The 24,326-nt window shown below is 45.9% G+C and overlaps 1 protein-coding gene across 1 annotated transcript in view; it reads right to left on the bottom strand.

The window, feature by feature from the left end:
• Positions 1 to 24,326, bottom strand: part of FA2H (fatty acid 2-hydroxylase) — a 47,780-nt gene that overhangs the window by 15,682 nt on the left and 7,772 nt on the right. The window contains exon 2 of the mRNA XM_010596820.3: positions 3,175 to 3,267. Within this exon, the coding sequence (XP_010595122.2) occupies positions 3,175 to 3,267 (93 nt within the window). The remainder of the gene's footprint in view (positions 1 to 3,174; positions 3,268 to 24,326) is intronic.

Raw genomic sequence — 24,326 nt, 5'->3', positions numbered from 1 at the left:
GGCCTGGGGCAGGGTGGGGAAGCAGATGAGGCTGGGCTGGAAGCCACCTCCCCTACCTGCTCACTTCCTCCTTGCTGTTACAGGCCTCAGAGTCTCAGTCCGGGCCAGCTGTCAAGGACACCAGGAGGAGGCTGTTGGGAAGGGAGGGGGCTCAGCTAGCTCAGCAGCTAACCACAGAGTGACTGTGGGCAGGAGACTTAACTGCTCTTCCTCACCAGTTAAATCAGGATAATTATAATCCTTATCTCCCAGTAGTGTTAGGAGGATTAAACTGGATACTAGATAATACATTTAAAGCTTGGCACCAGTGGCTGGCACATGGTAAATGCTTAGTAAAAGACATGTTAATTATTAGATGATTGGAGGTGCTAACTCTGTGGCCCAGGGGGATGGGGTCAGGGGCCGAATTCAACACCAGTTCAATCTGGAGGCTGGCTCCAACAGTGGGAAGGTAGAGAAGGCTAGAGGGGAAGGCTCTGAAAAGACCTGGTGAAGTGGTGAAATGCAGGACTAATGGGGTGGGTGTGCCCAGAAGCCCAGGGCAGCAGCAGATCTCCCACCTGATCTGGGGTAAGCCACAGGCTGCTCGGGTTTCCTGAACATAGGAAGAGGCATGCAGGGTGAGGAGCCATAGCCTGATTTCTTGTCCCACAGGGAAGCCTGGTCCTGCCTGACCAGGTGATGGAAGGGATGATTTAGAAATGGTTCCACTAGAATTCCATGCAGAGACTGAAGTCAGGACTCTACCTCTCCCAGGATTCGCCCCTGGCCCTTTCTGCTCCTCCTTTCAGAAACTTCTGCCCTCAGCCCCACACCGCCTTCCCAGTTTCCCTCACTCTTTCCAGCTGAGGGGCTGGGCCGGGGAGTCTCCTTCCTCAGCAGCACTCAGAGGGGCTCATCTTGAATGCAAAGCATGAAGGATTAACTTTGCAAAGTCCCTTTGCCCCAGAGGCAGGCATGTAAATCCTCCCCACTGCCCTGTGGGCCTCCCTCCTGGCTCCTCAAGGTCCAGGCCCAATGGACCCCCCAAGCTCCGGGGTCTGAGTCAGAAACAGATGTTACAGGTTCCAACAGCCTTACTGCTGTGGGGCTCAAATGAGACAGGTGGCTATGGGCTCTCTCAGGCTCTCTGAGTACTCAAAGAGGCTGGAGACTGGCCAGATGATGGATGAGAGAGAAGGAGGACTTTTTTAGTACTTAAGAAAGAAAGAAAAAAAGCAAGCAAGAGAAGCACTGTTCATTCACCCTGGAAAGCCCAGGTTCTGGCACTGAGGCAGACCCGCGCTGGGCTCAGGCGCACCTGGTCAGGCTCCAGGCTTGGCCCATCCTCCTCTCTCTCTGGCCGGGGACATGGGAGAGGAGGGAGGAGGAGAGAGAAAATGTGAGTGAGAGAAAGAGGCAGTGAACGTGAGTGGCTGCAGGGAGCAGGCCCCAGGGAGGAGGCGCACCCTTTCTCCGGAGTGTGGTCCCCCGGCAGGTGGGGTTTGGGAGCTTCCCTGTGGTGGAGCCACCTGCAGTGGCAGGGCCAGGGTCAGCCCAGAATCCTGTGGGCAGAGCCTTCCCCAGAGCAGGGGTGGCAATCCTGGACCTGCCTGTCCCCAGCCAGCCTTAGGGACAGCTGCCCACCCTCTACATGATGGTTCTTTCCTTGTCACTCTGCCCCAATCACTGCCGTAAATTCATCCAGTCTGGCTCAGCTGTCTCTGACATTCAACTCCTAAGTGAAGCCCATAGATGCCACCCCAAGGAGCCCTTTCTGGCTTTTCCATTCAGAGCAATTCACTGCCCACTCACAGTTCCAACTAGATACACGCCCGGCTCACTGTCTGGCCCCTCCTCATTCCCCAGCCCCTTCTTCCTCCTCTACAGCTCTTCCTTCAGGGCAAGGTCCTGCCTCCACCAGCTTTTGGAGTCATTGTCCCACTCAAGCTGGCTGTCCTCACCACTAGCACCCACGTGCAAAGCAGGCACAAGTCCAGAAAGTCAGTCAGTTGTACCAAGGCTCCCCGGCCTTGATCCCTGGGTGGGCCTATCTATGCCAACCCCTGGCAGTGAGGAATTGTGGTCAAGCCCAGGATCAGAACCAGGTTTCCGTGAGCCCTTTGGCAGGCACGCCATTCCTCACTCTGGCCTTCTCTTCTCCTTTGGGTTACCTGGGGGCAGAACTTCACCTTCATTTCTTCTCGCTGCCGAACGGTGGGTAAAGAGGTAATGTGGCCTCTCTGAAGAGGACAGAACATGGAACGGCTTCATCCAGCCTCCCTTGTCAGCACCCAGAGGTGTCCTTTGCTATGGGCTCCCAGGTTCTCCCAGGGGTGGTGTCAATGCTTGCATGACAGGCACCATCTCTGGTTTCCTGGGGTCTGGGCTCCCTGAGTGCAGGATCCTGTCCTACGGCCTTCTGTGTCCCAGGTGCTCTTCACAGGCCCAACAGAGGGCACCCAGACTGGGCATTTATGGACACGCATACTTCATGGCTATCCCAAGGGGAAATGGCAACATGGCATTGGGGCGGTCCCATGATCTCGGTTGAAGGTAAGGGGCACCCAGGCCTTGCTCATTCCAGAGCCCCCAGAATTGCTACTTCTACCCCAGCCCCCACTGAGTGGCTGCATTTTGACCTGTGGCTGCTCAGCTCCTCTAGGGTTCACATAATAAACAAACGGAGTCTGCTTTACAACGGAAAGACGCTAGCTTCTAATATCAAGAAAATGTGTAGCAGGGCTCTGTGGGACCTTTCAGCTTTCCCCCAAACAATGCCGAGTACGCCAGCCCTCTCTCCTGCCCAACCTCGGACCAGCAGGTGACTCTGCTGGTATGGTGCCTGGGGCAGCTCCACCTAGTACACTAGCCAAGCTGGGGTAAGTCTGGGCTGAACTTGTCACTGTCCCCAGCTTCAAGGGTCCTGGTGGAAGATCTTTTCTTTTCCAGGGGTATTTGGGGACTGGCCCTGAACAGACAGAGATTTCCTCTTCTGTATTTTTCCAAGCTTTTCACAAACGCACCCACTGCAGCCTCCTGCCTCGGTATGCTGCCCAGGCCACGTGTGTGAGCCTCGGGCACCTGCTTCCCCTTCCTAATCTTCGCTGGGTACATGTCATGGATACCATAAGCTTTGCCACCACACCCCCTCTCCTCGCTCCAGTAGCCCCCATTCTGTCCTGTGCCAGCTACCTTCTCCCAATCCACCTCTTTAAACCTTGGTTCGATTTCAGGGTCTGTCTTCTGAGTCTCCACGGAGGCCACAGCCCTGTTCTCCAAGGAACCCTGGAAAGAGACAAGAAGATGAGGTGATTACTTACAGTGGGTAGGGGAGAGAGCTGAGCCCTGGGCCTGCCCCCCAGGGGATGAGGGAGCCAGGAAGATGACGAGCCCCATGGGTGGGACAGGGTAGGTGAAAATTAAGAATACTGAGCACTTTTGAAAACACACAGACATTGATGTGGGTGTCATTATTCTCTGTACGTCTCTCTTAAAAAAAGACTTCTGCCCAAACCAAAGAGACACAAAGATCTTGGAGAGCCTAGAAGCTGGATGAGAGGCTGTAGGGACAAGACGGCAGTTATGGGAATACTCAGGGTCCCTGCTGGTCTCACCCCAGGTCCCTGGCTGGTGCCAGGCACAGGGAGTCACAGGGCAGCACAAGGGCACCTGGCAGGGATCACCATGCCACGCCTGGTGACTATCCGCCTCCCTTCTCCCTAGTTAATTCAATAGAGCCTGAAGGTCACAGGCTGGGGCTTTGAGCTACCCACAAGAAAGAAGCAGAGAATAAGGAAGACGGTCCCTCCAGCAATCCCATGTCTGGGTCAGCAGCCAAACATGGGATGGAACCAGCAAAAGAGTGCCCAAGTGGGCTCAAGGTTAAATCAAACTGGCAAAGAGGTAAAGTCAGAAAGAAATGGAATGTGCTGGGAAAAATCATACAGCCTGAGCCGGCTCTGTCGTCACACGGGGTGAGGCCAGGGAGAGAAGGCCAGCATGTACGTCAAACTCATGCTTCCTTGTTGGAAGGGTGGGGAGAGTCCTTGCCAATGGGGGCCTGCATGCTGAGTACCTGTGACTAAGGAAACCCCTGGTGCTGGGTGGCCATGGAGGGGTCGTCCTGGAAGTGGGGCATTGGAAAGAGGCTGAGGAAACTATCTGAGCAGCCAGTTGGAATTTCTGTTGTTACAATTCTTACATTTTTGCTTCCAAATGAACCGAAGAGAACCTGATGATGGCAGTGACCACACTGGCATTTTCTGGGAAAAGCTATATGTAACCCAAATAAAAATGGATTTTTGTGACTCTGTCTTGGTTTGTGTATCTCAGTATTTTTAGTCTGTGTCACCATGCTAATATTTGAATGAAGAAAAAAAAAAGTGTATGCTCTCTTGAGGACAAAGAAGGGGAGACTGTATAGCTTATCATATAGTAGAACTCCCTAAAAATCCAACATAAATGTCTTTCCCTTTTCTCATGTCAGTAGCTCAATAATCTTGTTCCTTCCCATTTTGCTTTACTGTGGAAACACCCCAGCATACCCCACTCATAGCAACTCCATTTCACTCTCAACAAAACAGGACTGTCTTAGGGCCCACCGTGAGTGTCAGACACAGACCTATTTTGGAAATATCCACCTAAACAACCACTGGCAACAGAAGAGAGGGCATCTATCACATTGCCTCTTGGCACTGGATTCGAAGCACTCATCTTTCCAACTCACGTTTCTGCTCATCAGATGCCAGGCCATTTTCTAATAACGCCAGTCCTTAGAAAACTCTCCCTTATTCCTGGCTGCCTCCAGGTTTCCAGGTATCACTCCAGGACCGCATAGGGCCCTTTCTCTTTCACCTGACAGGCTGATAAGTATTTGAGGACAACAAATACTCCTACCTCCTGCCAAGACTGCTGTTCCCAGGACCCTCTTAGGACACATGGGGCCTCTAAGCATGACAGTTGGTCCAACCTTCAAGGTGTGATGGGACTAGTGCAGAACACAGCAGGGCTCCTGCCTCCCTTGTGTGGAACGTCATAGTCCTAATAATAGGAACTGAGTTCTCATTGGCTTTTTTGGCCGCCATCCTATGTGCCTAATTCACTTAGCTTATGGCCACCTGACGCTTTCTTCATGGCCTGCTGCTGCTGGTGTGGTATGGACAGCGAGTGTGGTCTAAGAGGTGATTTGGACTTGCAGACCTGTTCAATGGAGAGGCACCAAATGTGTAGGGATGAAGACTGGGGCAGCCCAGAGTAGTGACAAGTGGGACAGCAGCAGATAGTGGGAAAAGAAGAAAGCCTGAAAAAGGAAAATCGAGGAGGGTTTCTGTGGACAGAAATCCCCAGCTCCATGTCAGCTTCCTTTTTAAGAGCTGGTGGTCTCGGTGATATATTGCAATGGCCCCCTTCCTCTTCCCTCAATTCTCTCTACCTATGGGGATCTCACCCACATCTACTGTTTTCATTTATCCATCAATTGGTATACACTTTTGAGTATCCATAATGTGCTGGAAGCATCAGTTCAGAAGACTCTGAAATGTTTCTTTCTCTGACACTGACCTTGCTCCTTGCCCCAGGAGAGGTTTCCAACTGCCCACATCATAGTCTGACCCAAAAGCCCTGCCATCACCTCCCGTACAGCATTCCTAAAATTGAACATAGGGTCATTCTCTGTCAATCAGCTTATACTTGACTTTCCTGGATTCAAAGTCTCTTCTCTATCCAAACTCCTCTCCTGTTATGCCCTTGAATTAACCCCAATTTTTCCCTCTAGGCAAAAAGAATGACTTGCCATTTTCTATCATGCCTTCCATTTTCCTGCTCAAATGTCACCCTGTCCAGGATGACGATGGAGGTTACTCTTTCATAAATGCTTATTATGTGCCCATTAATCTTTAATCTTCCTGACAATTATATGAAGTAGTCACTTGACAGGTGAGGGAACTGAGGCATGAAGCAGTCCCACAGCTAGTGAGGGGTGAAGTCAGGATTTCAATCCAGCAGCTGGACTCTGAAAATATTTTCTCTACCACATTGCTTTTCTATCCTAATCATTCTAACCAGAAATTATTTCTTCATTTCAGACTTTTGTAAAATCAGACTATGTGTTCCACTGCCTCAGTTGGAATTTCCTGCTTCTTGATGTTTTCACATGTTTGGGTAATTATCTTATTTGTTCAATGATATTACAGATTCCAATAGGGCAGGGACATTATGGACTCCTATTTCCTATTTCTCATGGTGCCTGGGATGGGCTCTTGCCAATACTAGATACTCCACCAGTTATTTTCTCAGTAGACAATGTTTCAATGCTTGGTCTTTGCAAAGCAGCCAAGGCCTGCAGAGACTCCTATTGTGTGGGGGGCCTGGTCATTGTGGGTGGAACGCTGAAGCTCGGCAGAGCTCATGCTCCTTGGGAATATGAAACGGATGGGGTGGGCACATGTGCTTAGCACCTGGTATAAGAGTAAACATAGTCCTCTAACTGAGAGGGGTGGCCCAGCACACCAACCATGCCACCTCAGAATGCCAATCTGGGCTGGATAGGACATGCCCGATATAAGGGTCAAACTTCCAATGATCTGGCATAGAGTCCCAGTAGCCTTTGGCTAAGTATACAGGACAGACAGGAGCAAAACTAAAAGTACCAAAACTCAAACGAAACCTGCTGCCGTCCAGTCGATTTTGACTCATAGCAACCCTATAGGACAGGATAGAACTGCCCCGTAGGGTTTCCAAGGAGCGGCTGGTGGATTTGAATGGTGACCTTTTAGTTAGCAGCTCAGCTCTCAGCCACTGCACCACCAGGGACAGATATTGATATGGCATTGCCAACATTTTATTTTTCCCAATAAAGGTATTTTAAAAAATTGTCACCAGTGTCCTTTAATTTAAATAAAGAGGAAATTTTAATACCAAATATGAAGGGAATACATGCTTGTAGAAGAAAGGCAATTCTTCCCAAGGAAGGGCAGTTGGCAACTTTACACAGGCATTTTAAAAAAAGATAGGTGGTTCTATTTTAAAATATTTATTCATGCAGAAAAATTACAACATACATCTTTGTTTTCTGAGTATGAATTGTGCCTAATTGCTTTCTTGGTTCAAGTTGGTTGATATGGGGCTCTATAACTGACATGCAACAGGAGAGAGATCAAATGTTCAACTGATCTAAGTTTTTATTTAAAAAATTACTGGAAATCCAGTTTCACAGAGAGGTGTTGGCTGAAAATGTAAAGTGCACTCCTAAGACTTTTTCATTTGACTTGGAATGTTCTCGGTGAAATGAGGGAAGCAGAGGATCGTGGTTCACAGGCTTGTATGCCCAGCATGGAGCAGTCAGAGATTCTCCCAAGAGGGTTCCCTTGAATCATGGACTAGCTCCAGTTAGAGAACTAGCATTGGGGACCACTGCTCATGGGGAATGAGGAAAAAAGGACAGAAAGGGGAAGGTAGAGGGGAAGAGGAAGTTCTTTCCTTTTAACACCAGGAGCTCAAAGACCCCTTGGGTAGGTACAGTCTCATTCTCCTCCTTCCTCCTTCTCCTGCCCGAGCTTAATCACAACTTGAAGGTCTTGGGGCCAGCAGGGAGGAATGTCGTGAGTGATATGGCTTTAGACAAATAAATTTTCAGATTGACCATACAAGCAAGGCACTTTCTGGGTGACTTCACCAGGACTACACCCCTCCCTGACAGAAGCCCAGGTTATTATCACAAGATTTCACATACCTCCAATAAGCAAGGAGACTCCAAGGACAGCCAGAGCAAGCATCACAGGGTTAGCTCCAGCAGCAGAAATAACCTGAGGTACATGGAGCCTCAGGGTGACACACTGAGATCCTCCAGAGCATCTTTCATTAACTATTTTCCCAGAGTCTAACTGCGAGATTTCAGAAGGTTTAAAAACTTTCTCCACATGTAGACAAGATAAAGACCCTCCTAAAGAGGGTCTCCCATTCCTACTCTGTGGGTTGCTCCCATCTGAACCTTGCAGGGGTGGGGGTGTCCAGGAACTGCTAGGAGCCATGACACCCACACACTGATCTGGGCCATGTTTTCCAGACTTCCACATTCCATGTTTATTTTATAGTTGAGCTGGGCTCACCCTTGAATTCCACAAACACCATCCATGAATCAGAAATGTGTAAAGGTCACTTCTGGGCACTAGGGTACAACCCAAACTTCAGAAAACTTAAAAAAAAAAAAAAAGTTTCCTGGAAACTTCCACAATGCATTATTTAAAAGACTCTCCAGATCCTGGAAGCAAGCCAAAGGGAGCTTAAAAACCCAAAAGTGTCTGAAAAGTGCTCTTTTCGAGTATTTGGAAATTATTCTGAGTGATGCTTTGGATTGAATATGTTCTAGTATTTGGTAAGGGAAGTGACTAATTTTGTCATCAGACTTAAACTGGCTTTCATAAGAATGATCAGCCCAAGTGTTAATGAGTATGGCTTGACGGGGTGTCCAGCCCACCTGTCACCAGTGTTGGGTCTACCTGAGGGACACAAGGCTGTCCTAGGGCAACAAGGATGGTTGTGAAAACCAAACTCCCCATATCCTGGCCCCTCCTAACCTCTCCACCTCAGGAAGGCAAGCAGGAGACGAGGCTAGAGCACTTTCTTCGTCAGGCCCATGGCTGTGTGGTAAGGAGCCTGGCCAGTCTCAGCAGGGTGGTGCCCAGGGTTGAAAGCATCTTTCTCTCCTTAAGCATTTACTTGTTGGATGCCTCCCAAGCGTGGATGTAAGCTTCCCGAGGGTAGGGACTTTGCTTGTCTTGCTCACTGCTAGGTCCCCGGCACCCAGCATAGGGTCAGTACTCACGTACTTGCTGAATCCTACATTAATAAGTAGATGAGTGGCCTGTTTAGGCTCTGAGGGTCCAGGCCTAGAGAGGCCACCAAAGCGTGGGCAGGGCAGGCAGGAACAGAGCTACCCCCATGTCTTCTACAGCCTATGTATACTTGAAGAAAGAGGGTCAGGCAAGAGGAAAGGGCAATATGCTCTGCTAAGGAGATTGGCTGGATCAGCCACAGTCAAATCTCCCCGGCCATGCTGAGCAATCCAGCGGTGGGCAAGGAAGGCAATCTGTTCTCCTTAGACTCTCCTAGAGCCCCTGGGTGGTAAGAATGGTTAATGCACACAGCTGCTAATTAAAAGCTTGGAGGTTTGAGTCCACCCAGAGGCTCCTTGAAAGAAAGACCTGACGATCTGCTTCCCAAAAATCAGCCATTGAAAACCTATGGATTCTGGAGCCATGGAAGCTGGATAAACTCCCAAAACTATTGCCCTGAGATAATCTTTAAACCTTAAACTGAAAATATCCCCCGAAGTCTCCTTAAAACCAAACAATAGATTAGCTTAACTGGTAAAAAATGTCTGCCTTGAGCTTTAAGCTCTTTAAGAACTATCTACATGGGATCAAACTGACAACAGCAACTCGAAAGATTAGGTAGGAAACTTAGGGGGCAGTGAGTTTACGTTAACAGCGGAGGAACAACTCGGAGAATAAGGGTAAGAATAGTTGCACAACCCAAAGAATGCAATCAATGTCACTGAATTGTACATTTAGAAATTATTTAATTGGTATATGTTTTGCTGTGTATATTCTCAATGAAATAAATACAATTAAAACAAACCAAAAAAAGAAAATCCTGTGGAGCACAGTTCTATTCTGACACACATGTGGTCACCATGAGTTAGGATGAACTCAACAGCAACTGGTTAGGCTCTTCATGCCAGTCTGGGGCCACAGGGGAAAGAAGCCAGCAAGACAGCAGCACCAACTCTAGCTTCTCCCAGCACAATGCTAATTCATGGCAGATCATAAAGTATTATTTCCTCTCAGGTCATCCCAAATTGCAGCTCTCCTCTCATGGAGGTGGTCCAACTGACCACCACTGCCCTTTCTCCTGGGTTCCCTCCCCCACCCATCTCTTTCACATTGAGTCCAGCACCCTCAGAACAAAACTCTCAGAGGAGCCAGATGTCCCCTGCCAGATCTCTGAGGTTCCCGGCCAGTTCCCCCAACCACCTGCCTCTAGGGAGACAGCCGGTAGGAGCCAGGTTGGGGTGGAGGGCCAGCTATCTACCACTAGAGACCAAGACTCAGTCCTAGACTAAGTGACATAGCTCTAGACGAGGCTCCATGACCAATGTGCTATGTGACCTGAGGACTTAGTTATTGGAAGAGGAAGTTGCTTCTCTCTGGCAAAGGCACTAGGAGTCCCCGCTCTATCCTCAGAGGTTAGGAAGGTAACGTCAATGAGTGAAGCAGGCAGAGTGTAGTCTCATAATAAAGACCTATTTTGTCTGCATATTAAACATGTAAGAATATTCCTCACATCCACAAATAAGGACACATCCTCTAATTTTCCTTAAAACATGAGGCAATCTTTTGCTAGAGACATTGGTACAGAGAAAAAAGAAATAGAGCGGCCCAAGCACATCAGTCAACGTCATTGTCACTTGCTCTTGATATCAGGGAGACAAAAGGGAGTGGAGCAGACTGTAGTCATAAGGGGGCAATCTTAACTTAGGCCCATGTCATGTAAGGATGGGTGCTCAGTGTTGTCAGACCTTCTGATTTTTAAGAAAAGCTAGAAAACTAGATTTTATGTAAAATCTCCAGATTTTAAAATGTGACTCACATTTAAAACAAATAATGTGGGCCGTATGGGCTTGTCTGAACGCAAACCTAGCCCCTTGGTCTGCAGTTTGAAACCTACGGCAGAGCTGCAGGCCTCCTGCCCACAACAGATCCACAGGGCAGGAGCCCGGGATGGGAAGGGATAGGGCGAGAGTGGGATTTTGTTCTCCCCACAGTTCTCAGAATGGGGCATCTAGACGGGGAGCCTGGCTGCACCCTGAACTACAGGGTCAGCTGCACTGAGGCCCTGGGTGGGGCGGGGACAGGCTGGTACAAGGGAACTGGAGCCCCAGCAAGGCTCAGTGAAGAGCGGCACTGGGCCTCCACCTCGCTCACCTGGAGTCTCAGAGACTGGCCTAAGGGGAAGTGGGGTGGGGAGTGGGGTGGGAGCAGAAGTGAGTGGTGGATGCTGATCTTTACTGGTTCTCTTCCCCTTGTGGGTCTAGAAAGGAGATAAAATCCACGAAGGTGGAGACCAGGCCATGCATCAAGGATGGGTCTCCCTTCTCAGTACAGAGGTCTGAGCAAGGTTTCCCCTGGGATCAAGATACAGGCAGAAGGGTAGGGAATTCCACCAGGAGAGAGGGCAAGCAAGTGATACATCCCCATAGATATGGAGACAAGAGTCCACGTCTTATTCCATGTTCAGGAGGCGGAGGCAGCAGCCTGAAGCCAGGGTCTCGCGGTCAGTGCAGCCTCCCTACTCTGTCCCATGGTGGCAGTCCACACAGCTAGCTCTTCTAGTACATGCCTTCTTAGCCCGCTGCTTCCTCTCTAGCAGCTACGGGTGCACTGTTCCCCTTCTTTTGGGCCTGAGAAGTTACTCCCCAATTTTCCCACATGGAAATTCTGTGTGTGGGAGGCAGGTTGTGCTGGGGGTCAAGCAAACCACAGCCCCCTTTGGTGAGAACTGAGGGCCAAGTTTGGCCTACTCTTCACCTTCCCCCCAACATCATGTGGCTCCTGGGAAACCCTTACAATCTCCACTGTGTGCACCATTACCCCAGAACCTATGTGGACAGGATTCCATTGGTACTGACACAACTTTCTCTGAGAGAACGGAAGGAAACAGTAGCGGAAACTGAGGCAAGGGGTACCAAGTCACTCGTTCCAGGCCTCTTAAGTGATTGCTGGCAGTAGGAACCTGCTTCCAGGGCTGCCCCCACTAGTATCCTTAATAACCCCTTCTCTCCCCTCTTGGAGGGCTCACTAGGGTACTCCCAAGCCCTTAACCTTGGTCTCTTCTTAGTCCCAAACCCTCCTCCTTTGCCCCAGGCCCTGATGTCCTTAGAGAGGGTTTGCTTGGAGGGTGCATGGGGGAGAGAAGAGAGGAGAACAACAGAAAGCCTGCGTTCTGCTCTGCAAACAAACAAGTCGACCATAGAGGTGGTGTGAAAGGAGGCAGTGTGCTGAGGGGCGGGGGTTGCAGGAGGCGGGGGAGCCACATAAAGGAATGTTGTTTGGGGAAAGCTGGGGCTGGGCACCGCTGGACAGACAGATAGCCTTTTATCTCACAGCCTGGGTCTTGCCTGAAAACGCTTTTTCTAAAATGAGATGGTGCGCCAGGCCCTGTGTCCAGCTGCCCCCACCCCATGAAGGCCCAAAGGAAGGTAGGGGCTCCAGGTGCCTCAGCATGGGCAGGTAGGAAGGGGCAGGCCCGGGGGAGAAGATGATGGTGCCAGGGCTGTGTCACAGCCACAGCCACATCCACAGCCCGCTACCTGTCTGTGAGAAGGCTTTCTACCCAGACGCTTCTTTCAGGAGAAGCCTTTTGTGTTAACAAGTCCCCTCCTGTGGCCTCCAGAGAACAGCCTCCTTGGAACTGCTACGATGAAGGCAGCAGACCTGCCCACGTCCATCTCTACCACGCCGTCCTCTGCACTGCCAGCTTCCCATGAAGTCAGGCCCTGCCAGGGCTGCGCTCAGGCCACCCTATGAGGAACGAGGCCCTGTACCCCAGGGAACCACACCTGGCAAGTGACAAGCCACAAAACCCAAAAGCAAGCCCATTCCTCCTCCTCCCCACAGCCAGTGCAAAGCACTGAAATCTGCAGGCCACTATCTGGTATTCTTGGCAGGAGAATGGAGGGACCAAACCCAACTGTGCTGAGGGGGGACCAACCTCTCCCACACAGGAGATGTGGGGAGATAGATAAGAAGACTGCCCTGGCCCCTGGACTTTGGCTCCTGAGGACTTGGCACTGTTTCTATTCCTGAAATGAGCCCCCTAGGATGGCATCATCAGTAACCCTGTCACCAGAAACAGAAGCAAGCACAGGTGAGCCACCCAGGACATCGGAAAAGGGGGTCAGGGGTTTGAAAATCCTCAATGATCACCCACAACTTCCCAGGGGCCTCCCCCAAGTGTTGAGACTGTTAACTGAATTCTCTATCAAATCCGGTCCTGGACCCTGGGCATCCATGCGGCTTTTCTCCAGCCTTTAACTTCAGTTGAGGGTAATAATTCCAAGAGTCAAGAGGGCCTGTGGCTTTTTCCAGTGAATGTCTGACTCAGAGATTTGGTGACACTCATGAGGAAATTGCCCTGCTGGGAGCACGGGGGAGGGGTTTGACCTGAATGCGGTCAGGGTGAAAAAGGGGGAGCTCTCTGAGGCTCACCCTCAGTGCCTCCTTACAAAAACCTGCCTATGGCTACAGGTGGGGCCTGCGTTTCAACTACAGCAGCATCAGCAGCTTGCAGGAAATGAGTTCCTTAAAATTTCTCTCTATATAGATTTGGTGGGACCATGTCTAGACTTTAGTCTTGAACTTAGACCTCAAGGCAGCTCAGGTAGGCTTAGAGAATGTGCTATCCACAAAAAATATACTTAAACCATACATGATCTCCTTACTGCCCCAACTTCTGTAATGAAACAAATTTCAGATCTATCATGTAACTCTTCAATTTGTAAGGACTTTCCTCAAAGTACTGTATTTTGCTATTTTTTAAAGGAAAAACAAGACCACTGATTTACAAATATCACTCACTATTCCAGAAATAACATTCCTAAATTTGTCTTTTATAATCTAATAATTTAAGGGGAAAAAAATTGCTGTTCTGTTGTTTACAAAAGGGCAAATGATATTACAGAAAACAATAAATGTCATTGATCTGTTTTATAAAACAGAACAACAGCAACAATAACAACAAACTGCCTAGTATCTCCTCTTCCTTCTTTTTACATTGAAACAATCCCCTTTCCTCCTGCCTGGCCATGCAGTCTTGGCCCATTCACAGCTGAGGATGTTTAAAGTCGGGAGGTTGGCTGACTTGTCTTGGGTGGCTTGGTTCGTTTTAGAACACAAGTCTAGACGCTCTAAGCCTGTGTCTCTGTGTCTGACTTTATTTCATTCAACGTAATGTTTTCAAAGTTCACCCGTGTTGTAGCATGTATCGTAACTTCATTTCTCTTCACAGTGGAATAATATTGCATTGTATGGATAAACCACATGTTGCTTATGCATTCATCCGCTGATGGTCACTTGGGTTGTTTCTACCTTTTGGCTAATTTACATGTGTAAATCTACCTTGCAATTTCAAGATCATACCCTTAGGGGTGATTACTAAATCTGTGTTAAATGTATTTGCCTCCCTTGGGGGGAAAAAAAATTGGGTGTAATTTTCATATAATAAAAAAATGCAGAGATTTTAAGTGTATAGTTTGACAAATTTTGATAAATATACACCTCCTTGTAGCCAAAACCCAAATCAAGATGTAGAACATTTCCATCATCCCATGAAGTCCTCTATGGGGCAGTTCTACTCTGTCTTATAGGGTCGCTATGAGTCGGACTGGGTCTGGGTATAAAGTTCCAGGAATCTATTTTTAACAAGTTCCTCATGCAATTCTGATGAAAGGAATGGGGAAGGAGGAGTCAGTAACCAGTTCCCTTTAGAGGGACAAGAAGTCTGAGGGTTACAGGGCTTTTCAAGGGAGGTGACAGGTTCCCTGTTAGCAAACTAGGATGCTTCCCTGCTCTCCTGGCCTAGGGCGGTTCAGGCACAGAGAATCTGACCTGAAGGCTCCTCCTCTAGCAGTAGGCTGTGGCCACCAAGTACGAAAGCTACACAGGACCCACCCAATTGCCTGTGTTCCAGCTGCAGGGCTGCTTGCAACCTCTCCTTTCTACCCCTCAGGATCCCTGCATTCCCCGACTGAAATCGCTACCATTCCATGACCACCTGGACACCCACTTTGGACCCTCCATTGGCCTGCTTGCTGGGGCCCATTGCCTGCATGGGCTTCCCTGTGGCCGCTTTCTCCCTGCTCCAGCAGCCACTCGACCTCAGGGACCTCAGGCCTAGAGCCACTGGGCAGTCCCAGCCTCTGAAAGGCAACTCAACTGTGTTTTCCCAGCACCAACAACACAGCCCAGAACTTACTCTTGGCCCCTGTCCTATCCTTTGCTTTCTCTATTGGAGCTGGTAGGAGCAGAATCTTGACTGGAATGGAACAGAGAGTGGGAAGCGCTAAAGCCTAATAAAGATTAGTGATTTCACTAGTACAGAGTTGAGTCCAAAAATAGACATAAATATATATGTGAATGATCGATATGTGATAAAGGTAGTATTTTAAATCAACGGGGAAAGATAAATTGTTCCATAACTGTGATGGGACATCTGGTTAGTCATTTGAAATAATATAAAGCTCAAATCCCTATCTTACTCCTTATACTAAAAGTATTCCTCATAGGTAAAACATTTAAGCATAAAAAAACACAACCATAAAATTATTTACAGGATACTAAAATATTTCTGCTTTTTTAAAGAATTTCTGCCTTTATGTATAAAATCTTAGCGTAGACAAGGTCTTTCTAAGAATAATGAAACATACGCTACGTGAAAAACTTAAAGGTTTTATATGGAGAGAAAAAAATTAAAGAAGTCAAAAGGTAAATGAAACTGGAGGAAATGCAGTAATACATATGGTGGAAAATGGGCTGATATCCTTTCTACGTAAGGATTATAAATCAATAAGAAAAAGACAAAATAAGGATTATAAATCAATAAGAAAAAGACAAACTATCCAATAGAAAAATGGGCTAAGGGCATGAACAGGCGGTTTACCAAAAAGGTGTTTATAGTTTAGAAACATACAAAAAGCCTTTCTACCTCTCTTACGCTGCTGTTGCTTTTGGGTGCCATGGAATCGACTCCAATTCACAGCGACACTATGGGACAGAACAGAACTGCCCCATAGGGTTCCCTGGGCTATAAATCTTTATGGGAGCAGATCACCAGGTCCTTTCCCCCACAGAGCCACTGGTACTCCATACAAATAACAGTTTAAACAGGGAACATTTTTTCACCCATTCACAAAGATTAAAAATACTGGTAATCCACAGCACTGGTTAGAACGTGGAGAAACAAGCATTCTTACATGCTTTTGGAGGGAGTTTAAATCGGTACAACTTTTTTAAGAGGGCAATTTGGCAATATACACTAAAATACAAAATGCACACTATATTAAAATATATTTGCAAACATGCAAGATGATTATGTAAGAATGTTTATTGTAGCACTGATATAATAGGAAAAAACATCACCAGCTGTTAAAAAGAACGAAGTTAACATACATTGCTGATACGGAAAGAAGTACAAACTGGGTCATCAAGTGAAAAACAAACAGGAAGTTGCAGAGCACTGTGTATCATATAATTCCTTTGGTGGGAAATAAAGAGAATAATATTTGTATGTGCATGTATAAAATATTTCTGTGAGTCTACAGAAGAAATTGTTAACGGTGTTTATAGGGGGACCAGAACGGAAGAGAAACTCAATGTTTTTTACACATTTTTTTGAACTCTTTAAAAAATTTCTATAAACCATGCTCATGTGTAATTATTATGATAGAAAAAGGAGTGAAAGGCAATACTGTAGTCCAATTTTAATCAACTCTGTTATCCTTCCCCTTAAAGAGAATATTGCTGAATATGATAAATCCTTGACAGCTATCTCTAATGAAATGCCTTTGCTGTTGTAAGGTGCCACCTAGTTGGTTCCAACTCATACTGACCCTATGTATCACAGAACTGAACACTGCCAGGTCCTGCCCCATGCTCACAATCATTGTTATGCTTGAGCCTGTTGTTGCAGCCATTGTGTCAGTCCATCTCTTTGAGGGTCTTCCTCTCTTCCAGTGACCCTGTACTTTACCAAGCTTGATGTCCTTCTCCAGGGACTGACCCTACCTGACAGCATGTCCAAAGTATGTAAGATGCAATCTCACCATGAAATGCCTTTAATGAGCATTAATTAGTATCTCTGCTGTTGTTAGGTGCTGTTGAGTCAGTTCTGACTCATAGTGACCCTATATACAGCAGATCGAAACACTGGCCAGTTCTGCCCTGTCCTCATACTCTTCATTATGCTTGAGCCTACTGTTGCAGACTCTATGTCTATCCATCTTGTCGAGGGTCTTCCTCTTTTTCACTGACCCCCCATCTTACCAAGGATGATGTCCTCCTTCAGGGACTGCTCCCTCTGATACCATGTCCAAAGTACATGAGACGAAGTCTCGCCATGCTCGCTTCCAAGGAGCACTCTGGCTGTACTTCTTCCAAGACAGACTTGTTCATTCTTTTGGCAGTCCATGGTATGTTCAACATTCTTAGCCAACACCATAATTCATAGGCGTCAATTCTTCGGTCTTCTGTATTCATTGTCCAGTTTTTGTAAGCATATGAGGTGGTTGAAAATGGCTTGGGTCAGGCACACATTAGTCCTCAAAGAGACATCTTTGCTTTTGAACACTTTAAAGCGGTCTTTTGTAGCAGATTTGCCCAATGCATCTTTTGATTTCTTGACTGCTGCTTCCATGGGCATTGATTGTGCACCCAAGTAAAATGAAATCTTTGACAACTTCAATTTTTTCTCCGTTTATCATGATGTTTCTTGGTAGTCCAGTTGTGATGGTTTTTGTTTTATGTTGAGGTGTAATCCATATTGAAGGCTGCAGTCTTTGACAGTCATCAGTAAGTGCTTCAAGTTCTCTTTGCTTCCAGCAATCAAGGTTGTTTCATGTGCATAATGCAGGCTGTTAATGAATCTTCCTCCAATCCTGATGCCATGTTCTTCTTCATATAGTCCAGCTTCTCAGATTATTTGCTCAGCATACAGACTGAATAAATATGGTAAAAGGATACAACCCTGACACACACCTTTCCTAACTTTAAACCACGCAGTATCCTCTTGTTCTATTCGAACTGCCCTACCTCCTGAAATACTTGAACATCAACCAATTCTTTTCGGTACAGTGATTCTGCATTGCTTCCATCTTCTTATGATGCTTCCTGCCTCGTTCAATATTTTGCCTATAACCCAGTGCCGTCGAGTTGATTCCGACTCATGGTGACCCTACAGGACAGAAAAGAACTGCCCCATAGAGTTTCCAAGGAGTGCCTGGAGGATTTGAACTGCCGACCCTTTGGTTAGCAGCTGTAGCACTTAACCACTATGCCACCACGGTTTTCTATAGAATCCTTCAATATTGCAACTCAAGGCTTGAATTTCTTCTTCAGTTCTTTCAGCTTGAGAAATGCTGAGTGTGTTCTTCCCTTTTCGTTTTCTAACTCCAGGTCCTTGCACATTTCATTATAATACTTTGTTTTGTTGAGCTGCCCTTTGAAATCTTCTGTTCTGCTCTTTTATGTCATCATTTCTTCCGTTCCCTTTAGCTACTTTACATCTGAGAGCAAGTTTCAGAGCCTCTTCTGACATTCATTTTTGTCCTTTCTTTCTTGTCTTTTTTAATAGACTTTTACTTTCTTCATGTATTGATGTCTTTGATATCATCCCACAACTTATCTGGTCTTCAGTCATTAGTTTTCAATGCGTCAAAGCTATTCTTGAGATGGTCTCCAAATTCAAGTGGAATATACTTAAGGTCGTATGTTGGCTCTCGCAGACCTATTTTAATTTTCTTCAGCTTCAACTTGAACTTGCATATGAGCAACAGTCTGTTCCACAGTCAGCCCCTAGCCTTGTTCTAACTGATGACTGTTGATCTGATTCCTGTGTATTCCATCCGACAAAGTCCATGTGTATAGTTGCCACTTATATTGTTGAAAAAGGTACTTGCAATGAATAAGTTATTAGTCTTGCAAAATTCTATCACGCGATCTCTCACCTTGTTTCTATTACCAAGGCTGCATTTTTCAACTACCAATTCTTCTTCGTTTCCAACTTTTGCATTCCAATCCCCAATAATTATCAATGCATTTTGATTGTATGTTTCCTCAATTTCAGACTACAGAAGTTGGTAATAATTTTCAATTTCCTCATCTCTGGCCTTAGTGGTTGGTGTGTAAATTTGAATAATAGTCATATTAATTGGTCTTCCTTATGGATATTATCCTATCACTGACAGCGTTGTACTTCAGCATAGAGCTTCAAATGCTCTTTTTGATGAAGAATGCAACACCATTCCTCTTCAATGTGTCATTCCCAGCATAGTAGACCAGATGATTGTATGATTCAAAATGGCCAATATCAAGTCCATTTCAGCTCACTAATGCCTAGGATATTGATCTCTATGCCTTCCATTTCATTTTTTTTCAAGTTCCAATTTTCCTAGACTCACATTTTATACATTCCACGTTCCAATTATTAATGGATGTTTGCTGTTGTTTCTTCTCATTTTGAGTCATGCCACATCAGCAAATGAAGGTCCTGAAAGCTTGACTCCATCCACGTCCTTAAGGTTGACCCTACTTTGAGGAGGCAGCTCTTCCTCAGTTGTATTTTGAGTGCCTTCCAACCTAATTAGCATCTTTAATGAGTGTTAATTCATGTTTTAATGAATATTAATTAATGTCAACTAAAATAAAAGTTTCTGGGACATGGTGGGCTTGAAACAGCCCAGGATCAAGTTCCTTCCAAGCTCTTTCAGAAGGTACTACATCTTGCATCTGCAGCATCGTGAGGAGCCCACTTCACCTGAAGGCCACAGGATCTTGGCTATGTGTGAGGGTCAATGTCAAGTAGTTCCCTGCAAACTCTGTTCTCACCACTGTCTGGCTAGCTATGCACCAACACCCATGTCTCTCCATGGTCCTTTGCCCTTTCTCCCATCTCCCTGCCCCTGGAAGGTATCTCCCTTGACCCAGAGTCTCTTTATACTCTTATCCTGGCACAGAGAAGTTACTTAGAAAAGGTGAGGTCTGGAGTTAGAACTCCAGGATTTGCTCACTTCTTATTTCTATAAGAGGATTTCTACATCAGTCTTTAATCTCGCTAAATGCACACAGGCATACCACACGCACACTGCCGTGCTACATTCACGACACATATCTCTCCCACTTTCCCCCAAGTCAGAACAGCCACTTTTGTTAGGATAGCCTGACCTTCCAGGCACCACATCTGTCTGCTGAAATGTGCTTTTCCTGGCTACAGGGTGGTGGGGGAGGAGGGGGGAGCAACATTCCATTGGTTGATTGGCTGGGAGCAGCTCCAACTCCACCCAAGGTGCAGGGGAAGGACCTCTGTGGGTGAGTTACAGGGTACAGGAAGAAGTCAAAGGTCCCCACTCCTTTTTTTTCTTCCTGCCGAACAGCAGACTCTGCTCTTAAACCTGTTTGATGAGCTCAAATGTGTCACTGGCACATACTTAAATAATGAGGTCAAATATGTCACTAGCACCTACTTAAGCCATGTTCTTTACAGTAGAAAAAACAAGGGAAACCTACAGAGAAGGTTTTAAAAAATCTCTTCCCCTTGGGACATCACCTCCTCAAGCTCGGCATTCCAGAGGTATGCCAGTCCTGGATAGTACTGCTTAGAAGGCTACCCCTGTGCTTTCCTGGAAGGCTGGCTGCTGGCATGAAGCTCTACATGGCTGGCAGAAAAGCAGGGCCCCGATTCCTGGAGGACTGCTCTGACTATCTCATCCAGACAGGATGTCCATCTTGGAGAGGAGAAGCCGCAGCCACCTCCTAGGTGGCCCTCTTTCCTGACCACGTCCACCGGGCCACTGGTGAAAACATGGTGCAGTGCTACCCCATGGCAAGTTTTCTTGGAAGGATGACGATCAGGAGACTATGAAGTGACCTGGTTTTGAAAAGCTGGTGCTGTGAAACATGAGGCAAAGGGGATTGGAACTTTACCTTAGTGGCTGCCTTCCTGACCCAGCAACCCCCTTCCAGGTTTAATGAAAGAGACGGAATTGTACATCCCCTGGGCACTCTCTACTTCTCTATCACAGCTTAAGCAAAACATGAATGACCACCAAGCAAACCAGACTTACCTCGAGAATTGTTGTTGTTATTAGGTGCCGCTGAGTCTGTTCTAACTCTAGCAACCCTAAAGGACAGAGTAGAACTGCCCCAGAGAGTTTCCAGGGAGCGGCTGGTGGGTTTGAACTGCCAACTTTTTGTTTAGTAGCTGAGCTCTTATGTCACCAGGGCTCTGATAAGGCCCCATATAGGGAGCATTCTGGGGGTCATAATCATTATTATTTCAGGTTTCCCATAAATTTGGGGTGTTTCACAGTCCCTATTGCCCATAAAGGAAGTACTTCTCTGGCCTGGGTAAACTAAAAATGTCCCAATTAAAGACTCCAGGGTACAGCCACAGGAAACAGGATTCTCTAAGAGTGTGTAATCCAGATGAACCTTTTCAAGCCAACACATCACCCATCTCACACTTTGACCTCCAGTTTGTCACCTCATGGAAGGGCAGCTGCCAGGAAGTCAGAGTGTCTGACCCGTTGATTAATCAGTAACTGACTGTGCAAGGAAGGGTCACATGTCAGGGGAAGGAGAGGGCGCTCCTCTGGAAGCCTCCCTCACAAGCACAGACACATCACCACACATCATCCTAGAAGGCTGAGGGAGTTTATGAGATTCAGAAACCAAACAGGTTCAGCCCGAGAGTCCATCTCCTTCTGTCGTTGTCCCTTAGCTTAATCTCATGCCTAACATTTGTTGCTAATGAGTATGCAGCGGAAATACCAGACAACTGAAGACCCACATTCTAGGACTTCTCTGAGCTACAGTTTCCTCATTTGTGAAATGGGAGAACTGACATCAGCCCCACCTACATTAAGGGTTCAAATTGAAATTTATGAGAAAATACTTAGAAAAAAAGCAAACTACTACTCAAATTTTAGATGTTTTACTATTAGTTCCATAGGGATAATGGGGGTCATTGTTATTCAAGTGTTTTTTATCTGAGTCCCTGAAGATTCAAGTTGCAAAAGGCAGCAGAAATCATTTTAACATGGAAATACTCACAAATCAATGGATCACTTACAAATTTAGTTCCTACTCTAACACTGACCAGCTCTTCCCCCCAGTATCCCCACCTCATGCCTCCTTGATAGTTGGAGGATGATGATCATTTAACAATATACAATGTAACAAAATATAAACTGTCTGCAAAGTGAAATTGAAAATACAGAAAATTTCATAAGGTCGGTAAAAGTGATGGAGAACTGTTTGATTCACAACACCATTCCCAAATAAGAATCTGACAAAGTTAGGCTGGTTAAAACTGAAAGAGAAGTAGTCAACAAAGGATTACTTTTTCAAAAGAGAATGGCCTGCTTATCAAAAGAGATCCTTTTAGTAAAAATTCTTTTACTAAAATGACCCTTTAATGATCATGCTGTGAATGTTCAATATGAAGTTTAGAATGTCAAATTATACTTTCACATAATTTTGTCAAAAAACCACACATGTGCACAAAAACACTACTTCATTCATTATTTGTTCAATTTAAGAATCGGCACATAATTATGTTCTTAATTTTGCCATAAGGTTAAAATAAACTTTAAAAAGAGGGTTCATTTCTTTTTTTAAAAAAATCAAGTTCCCCGCTACACTGTCCCATTTACTACGAAATTTTGGTCCTCATTTTAAGTAGATTCACTTTAAAAAAAACTCACTGCCATCAAGTTGATTTCAACCCATAGTAACCCTATAGGACAGAGCAGAACTGCACCATAGGGTTTTCAAGAAGCAGCTAATGAATTCAAACTGCTGACCTTTTGGTTAGCAGCCAAAGGCTTAACCACGATGCCACCAGGGTCCCAGATTCACTCAGAAGCAATCTATTATCTGGGACACAAAGACTCTTCAATTTAGGTTCCAGGAACAACTAAATTTCTTTACACCGCCCTTGCCTCCAACCACAAGCCATTACACTTGGCATTCTAAAGGATCTTGCCTGGGACAAGAAAAACCACCACAGAATCAGGATGGTCTGGCCTTTTCCCTGATTTGGGGAAATTTGGGATCAAAGAGGCTGCATTTATTCTGCTCAGTGTAGGTACTCCTTATCCCTCCAAGGAAGTCTTAAGGTGTGGGACCTGAACTGATTTAAAAATTTGAGGCCTTCTTTGATCTTTGTGAGTAAATGATGGTGCATTGCATAGACTTTCATTATTACAAAAGACTAACGGCTACTTATTTGCAACCAACTGGGTGATTATGGGTTATTAATATTTGAAATTCATAAACTAAAACTAGTTATTACTAGAGATCCCTTGAGACTCTAATTTTATTTTCCAGTAGGAAATATGGGCACCATGCAATGCTAAGCAATGTTGAAAAGATCCTACTGGGCAATGTTGAAGAGGTCTTATTGGGTACAGGAAAATGCAGAACACTAGAAACCTACTCTTCCTTTTAAAGGAAAAATTATGACTAATTTGCTTTGATAATTATCAATTAAGTTTGTTGTAGATCATAGAGTTCACTCTAAGTATGCAGTCACATGTACCTACATCAACAGAATTTTCGGCTACTAGCCTTCCTATAACAGAACTTCAAGTCGTTTTGTATGAATTGCAGTTCAAATATGTTAAAGCAAATTCACCCAAATTTGCTGTGTGGTGCTGCTACTTAAATATCTTGCAATATGTGATCGAGGTAAAAAACAAAGTATTTGAACATGCTTTTGGGCAATGCTTCATCATATAAAATCCCCAGCACGCCATTTATAGTTCTCAGTTATAAACTTCATAAGTGTTGCTAGCATCAAGTTTGTAGTTCACAGTTTTATCATTATGACTGAGCTCTTTTTTCCATTGGAAAGCAAGACCAGTGGGGAAGGTGGTCATTAGAGTCTTCTGTCCACTGCAGGCAGGCCAGGATTAGAAAAAATTGAGAACCACTGTTCTAAGACTACATGCTTAGAAATTTGCACAAAAAGACAGAGGAAAGAGGATTGGAAATCCAGGCAGCCTGGGTCATGCCTATGCCTGTGATACAGGCATTTACAGTCCCGTGGGAATTAGTCACAACCCTAGGGGCAATGTGGGCTCTTGACTGGTGTTTTCTATGGTGAACTTCGCTTACAACACTTGTAGGTATGGATTGCACCTCAACATAAAGAAAACAAAAATCCTCACAACTGGACCAAAGAGCAACATCATGATAAATGGAGAAAAGATTAAAGTTGTCAAGGATTTCATTTTACTTGGATCCACAATCAACAGCCATGGAAGCAGCAGTCAAGAAATCAAAAGACGCATTGCATTGGGTAATCTGCTGCAAAGGACCTCTTTAAAGTGTTGAAGAGCAAAGATGTCACCTTGAAGACTAAGTATGCCTGACCCAAGCCATGGTATTCTCAATTCCATCATATGCATGTGAAAGCTGGACAACGAATAAGGAAGACCGAAGAAGAATTGATGTCTTTGAATTGTGGTGTTGGCAAAGAATCTTGAATATACCATGGACTGCCGAAAGAATGAA

This window comes from Loxodonta africana, chromosome 21 (genome assembly GCF_030014295.1).
Source record: "Loxodonta africana isolate mLoxAfr1 chromosome 21, mLoxAfr1.hap2, whole genome shotgun sequence".
Lineage (NCBI taxonomy): Eukaryota > Metazoa > Chordata > Mammalia > Proboscidea > Elephantidae > Loxodonta > Loxodonta africana.
The sequence above is the reverse complement of the archived record's forward strand: the minus strand, read 5'-3'. Positions and strand labels throughout refer to the sequence as shown.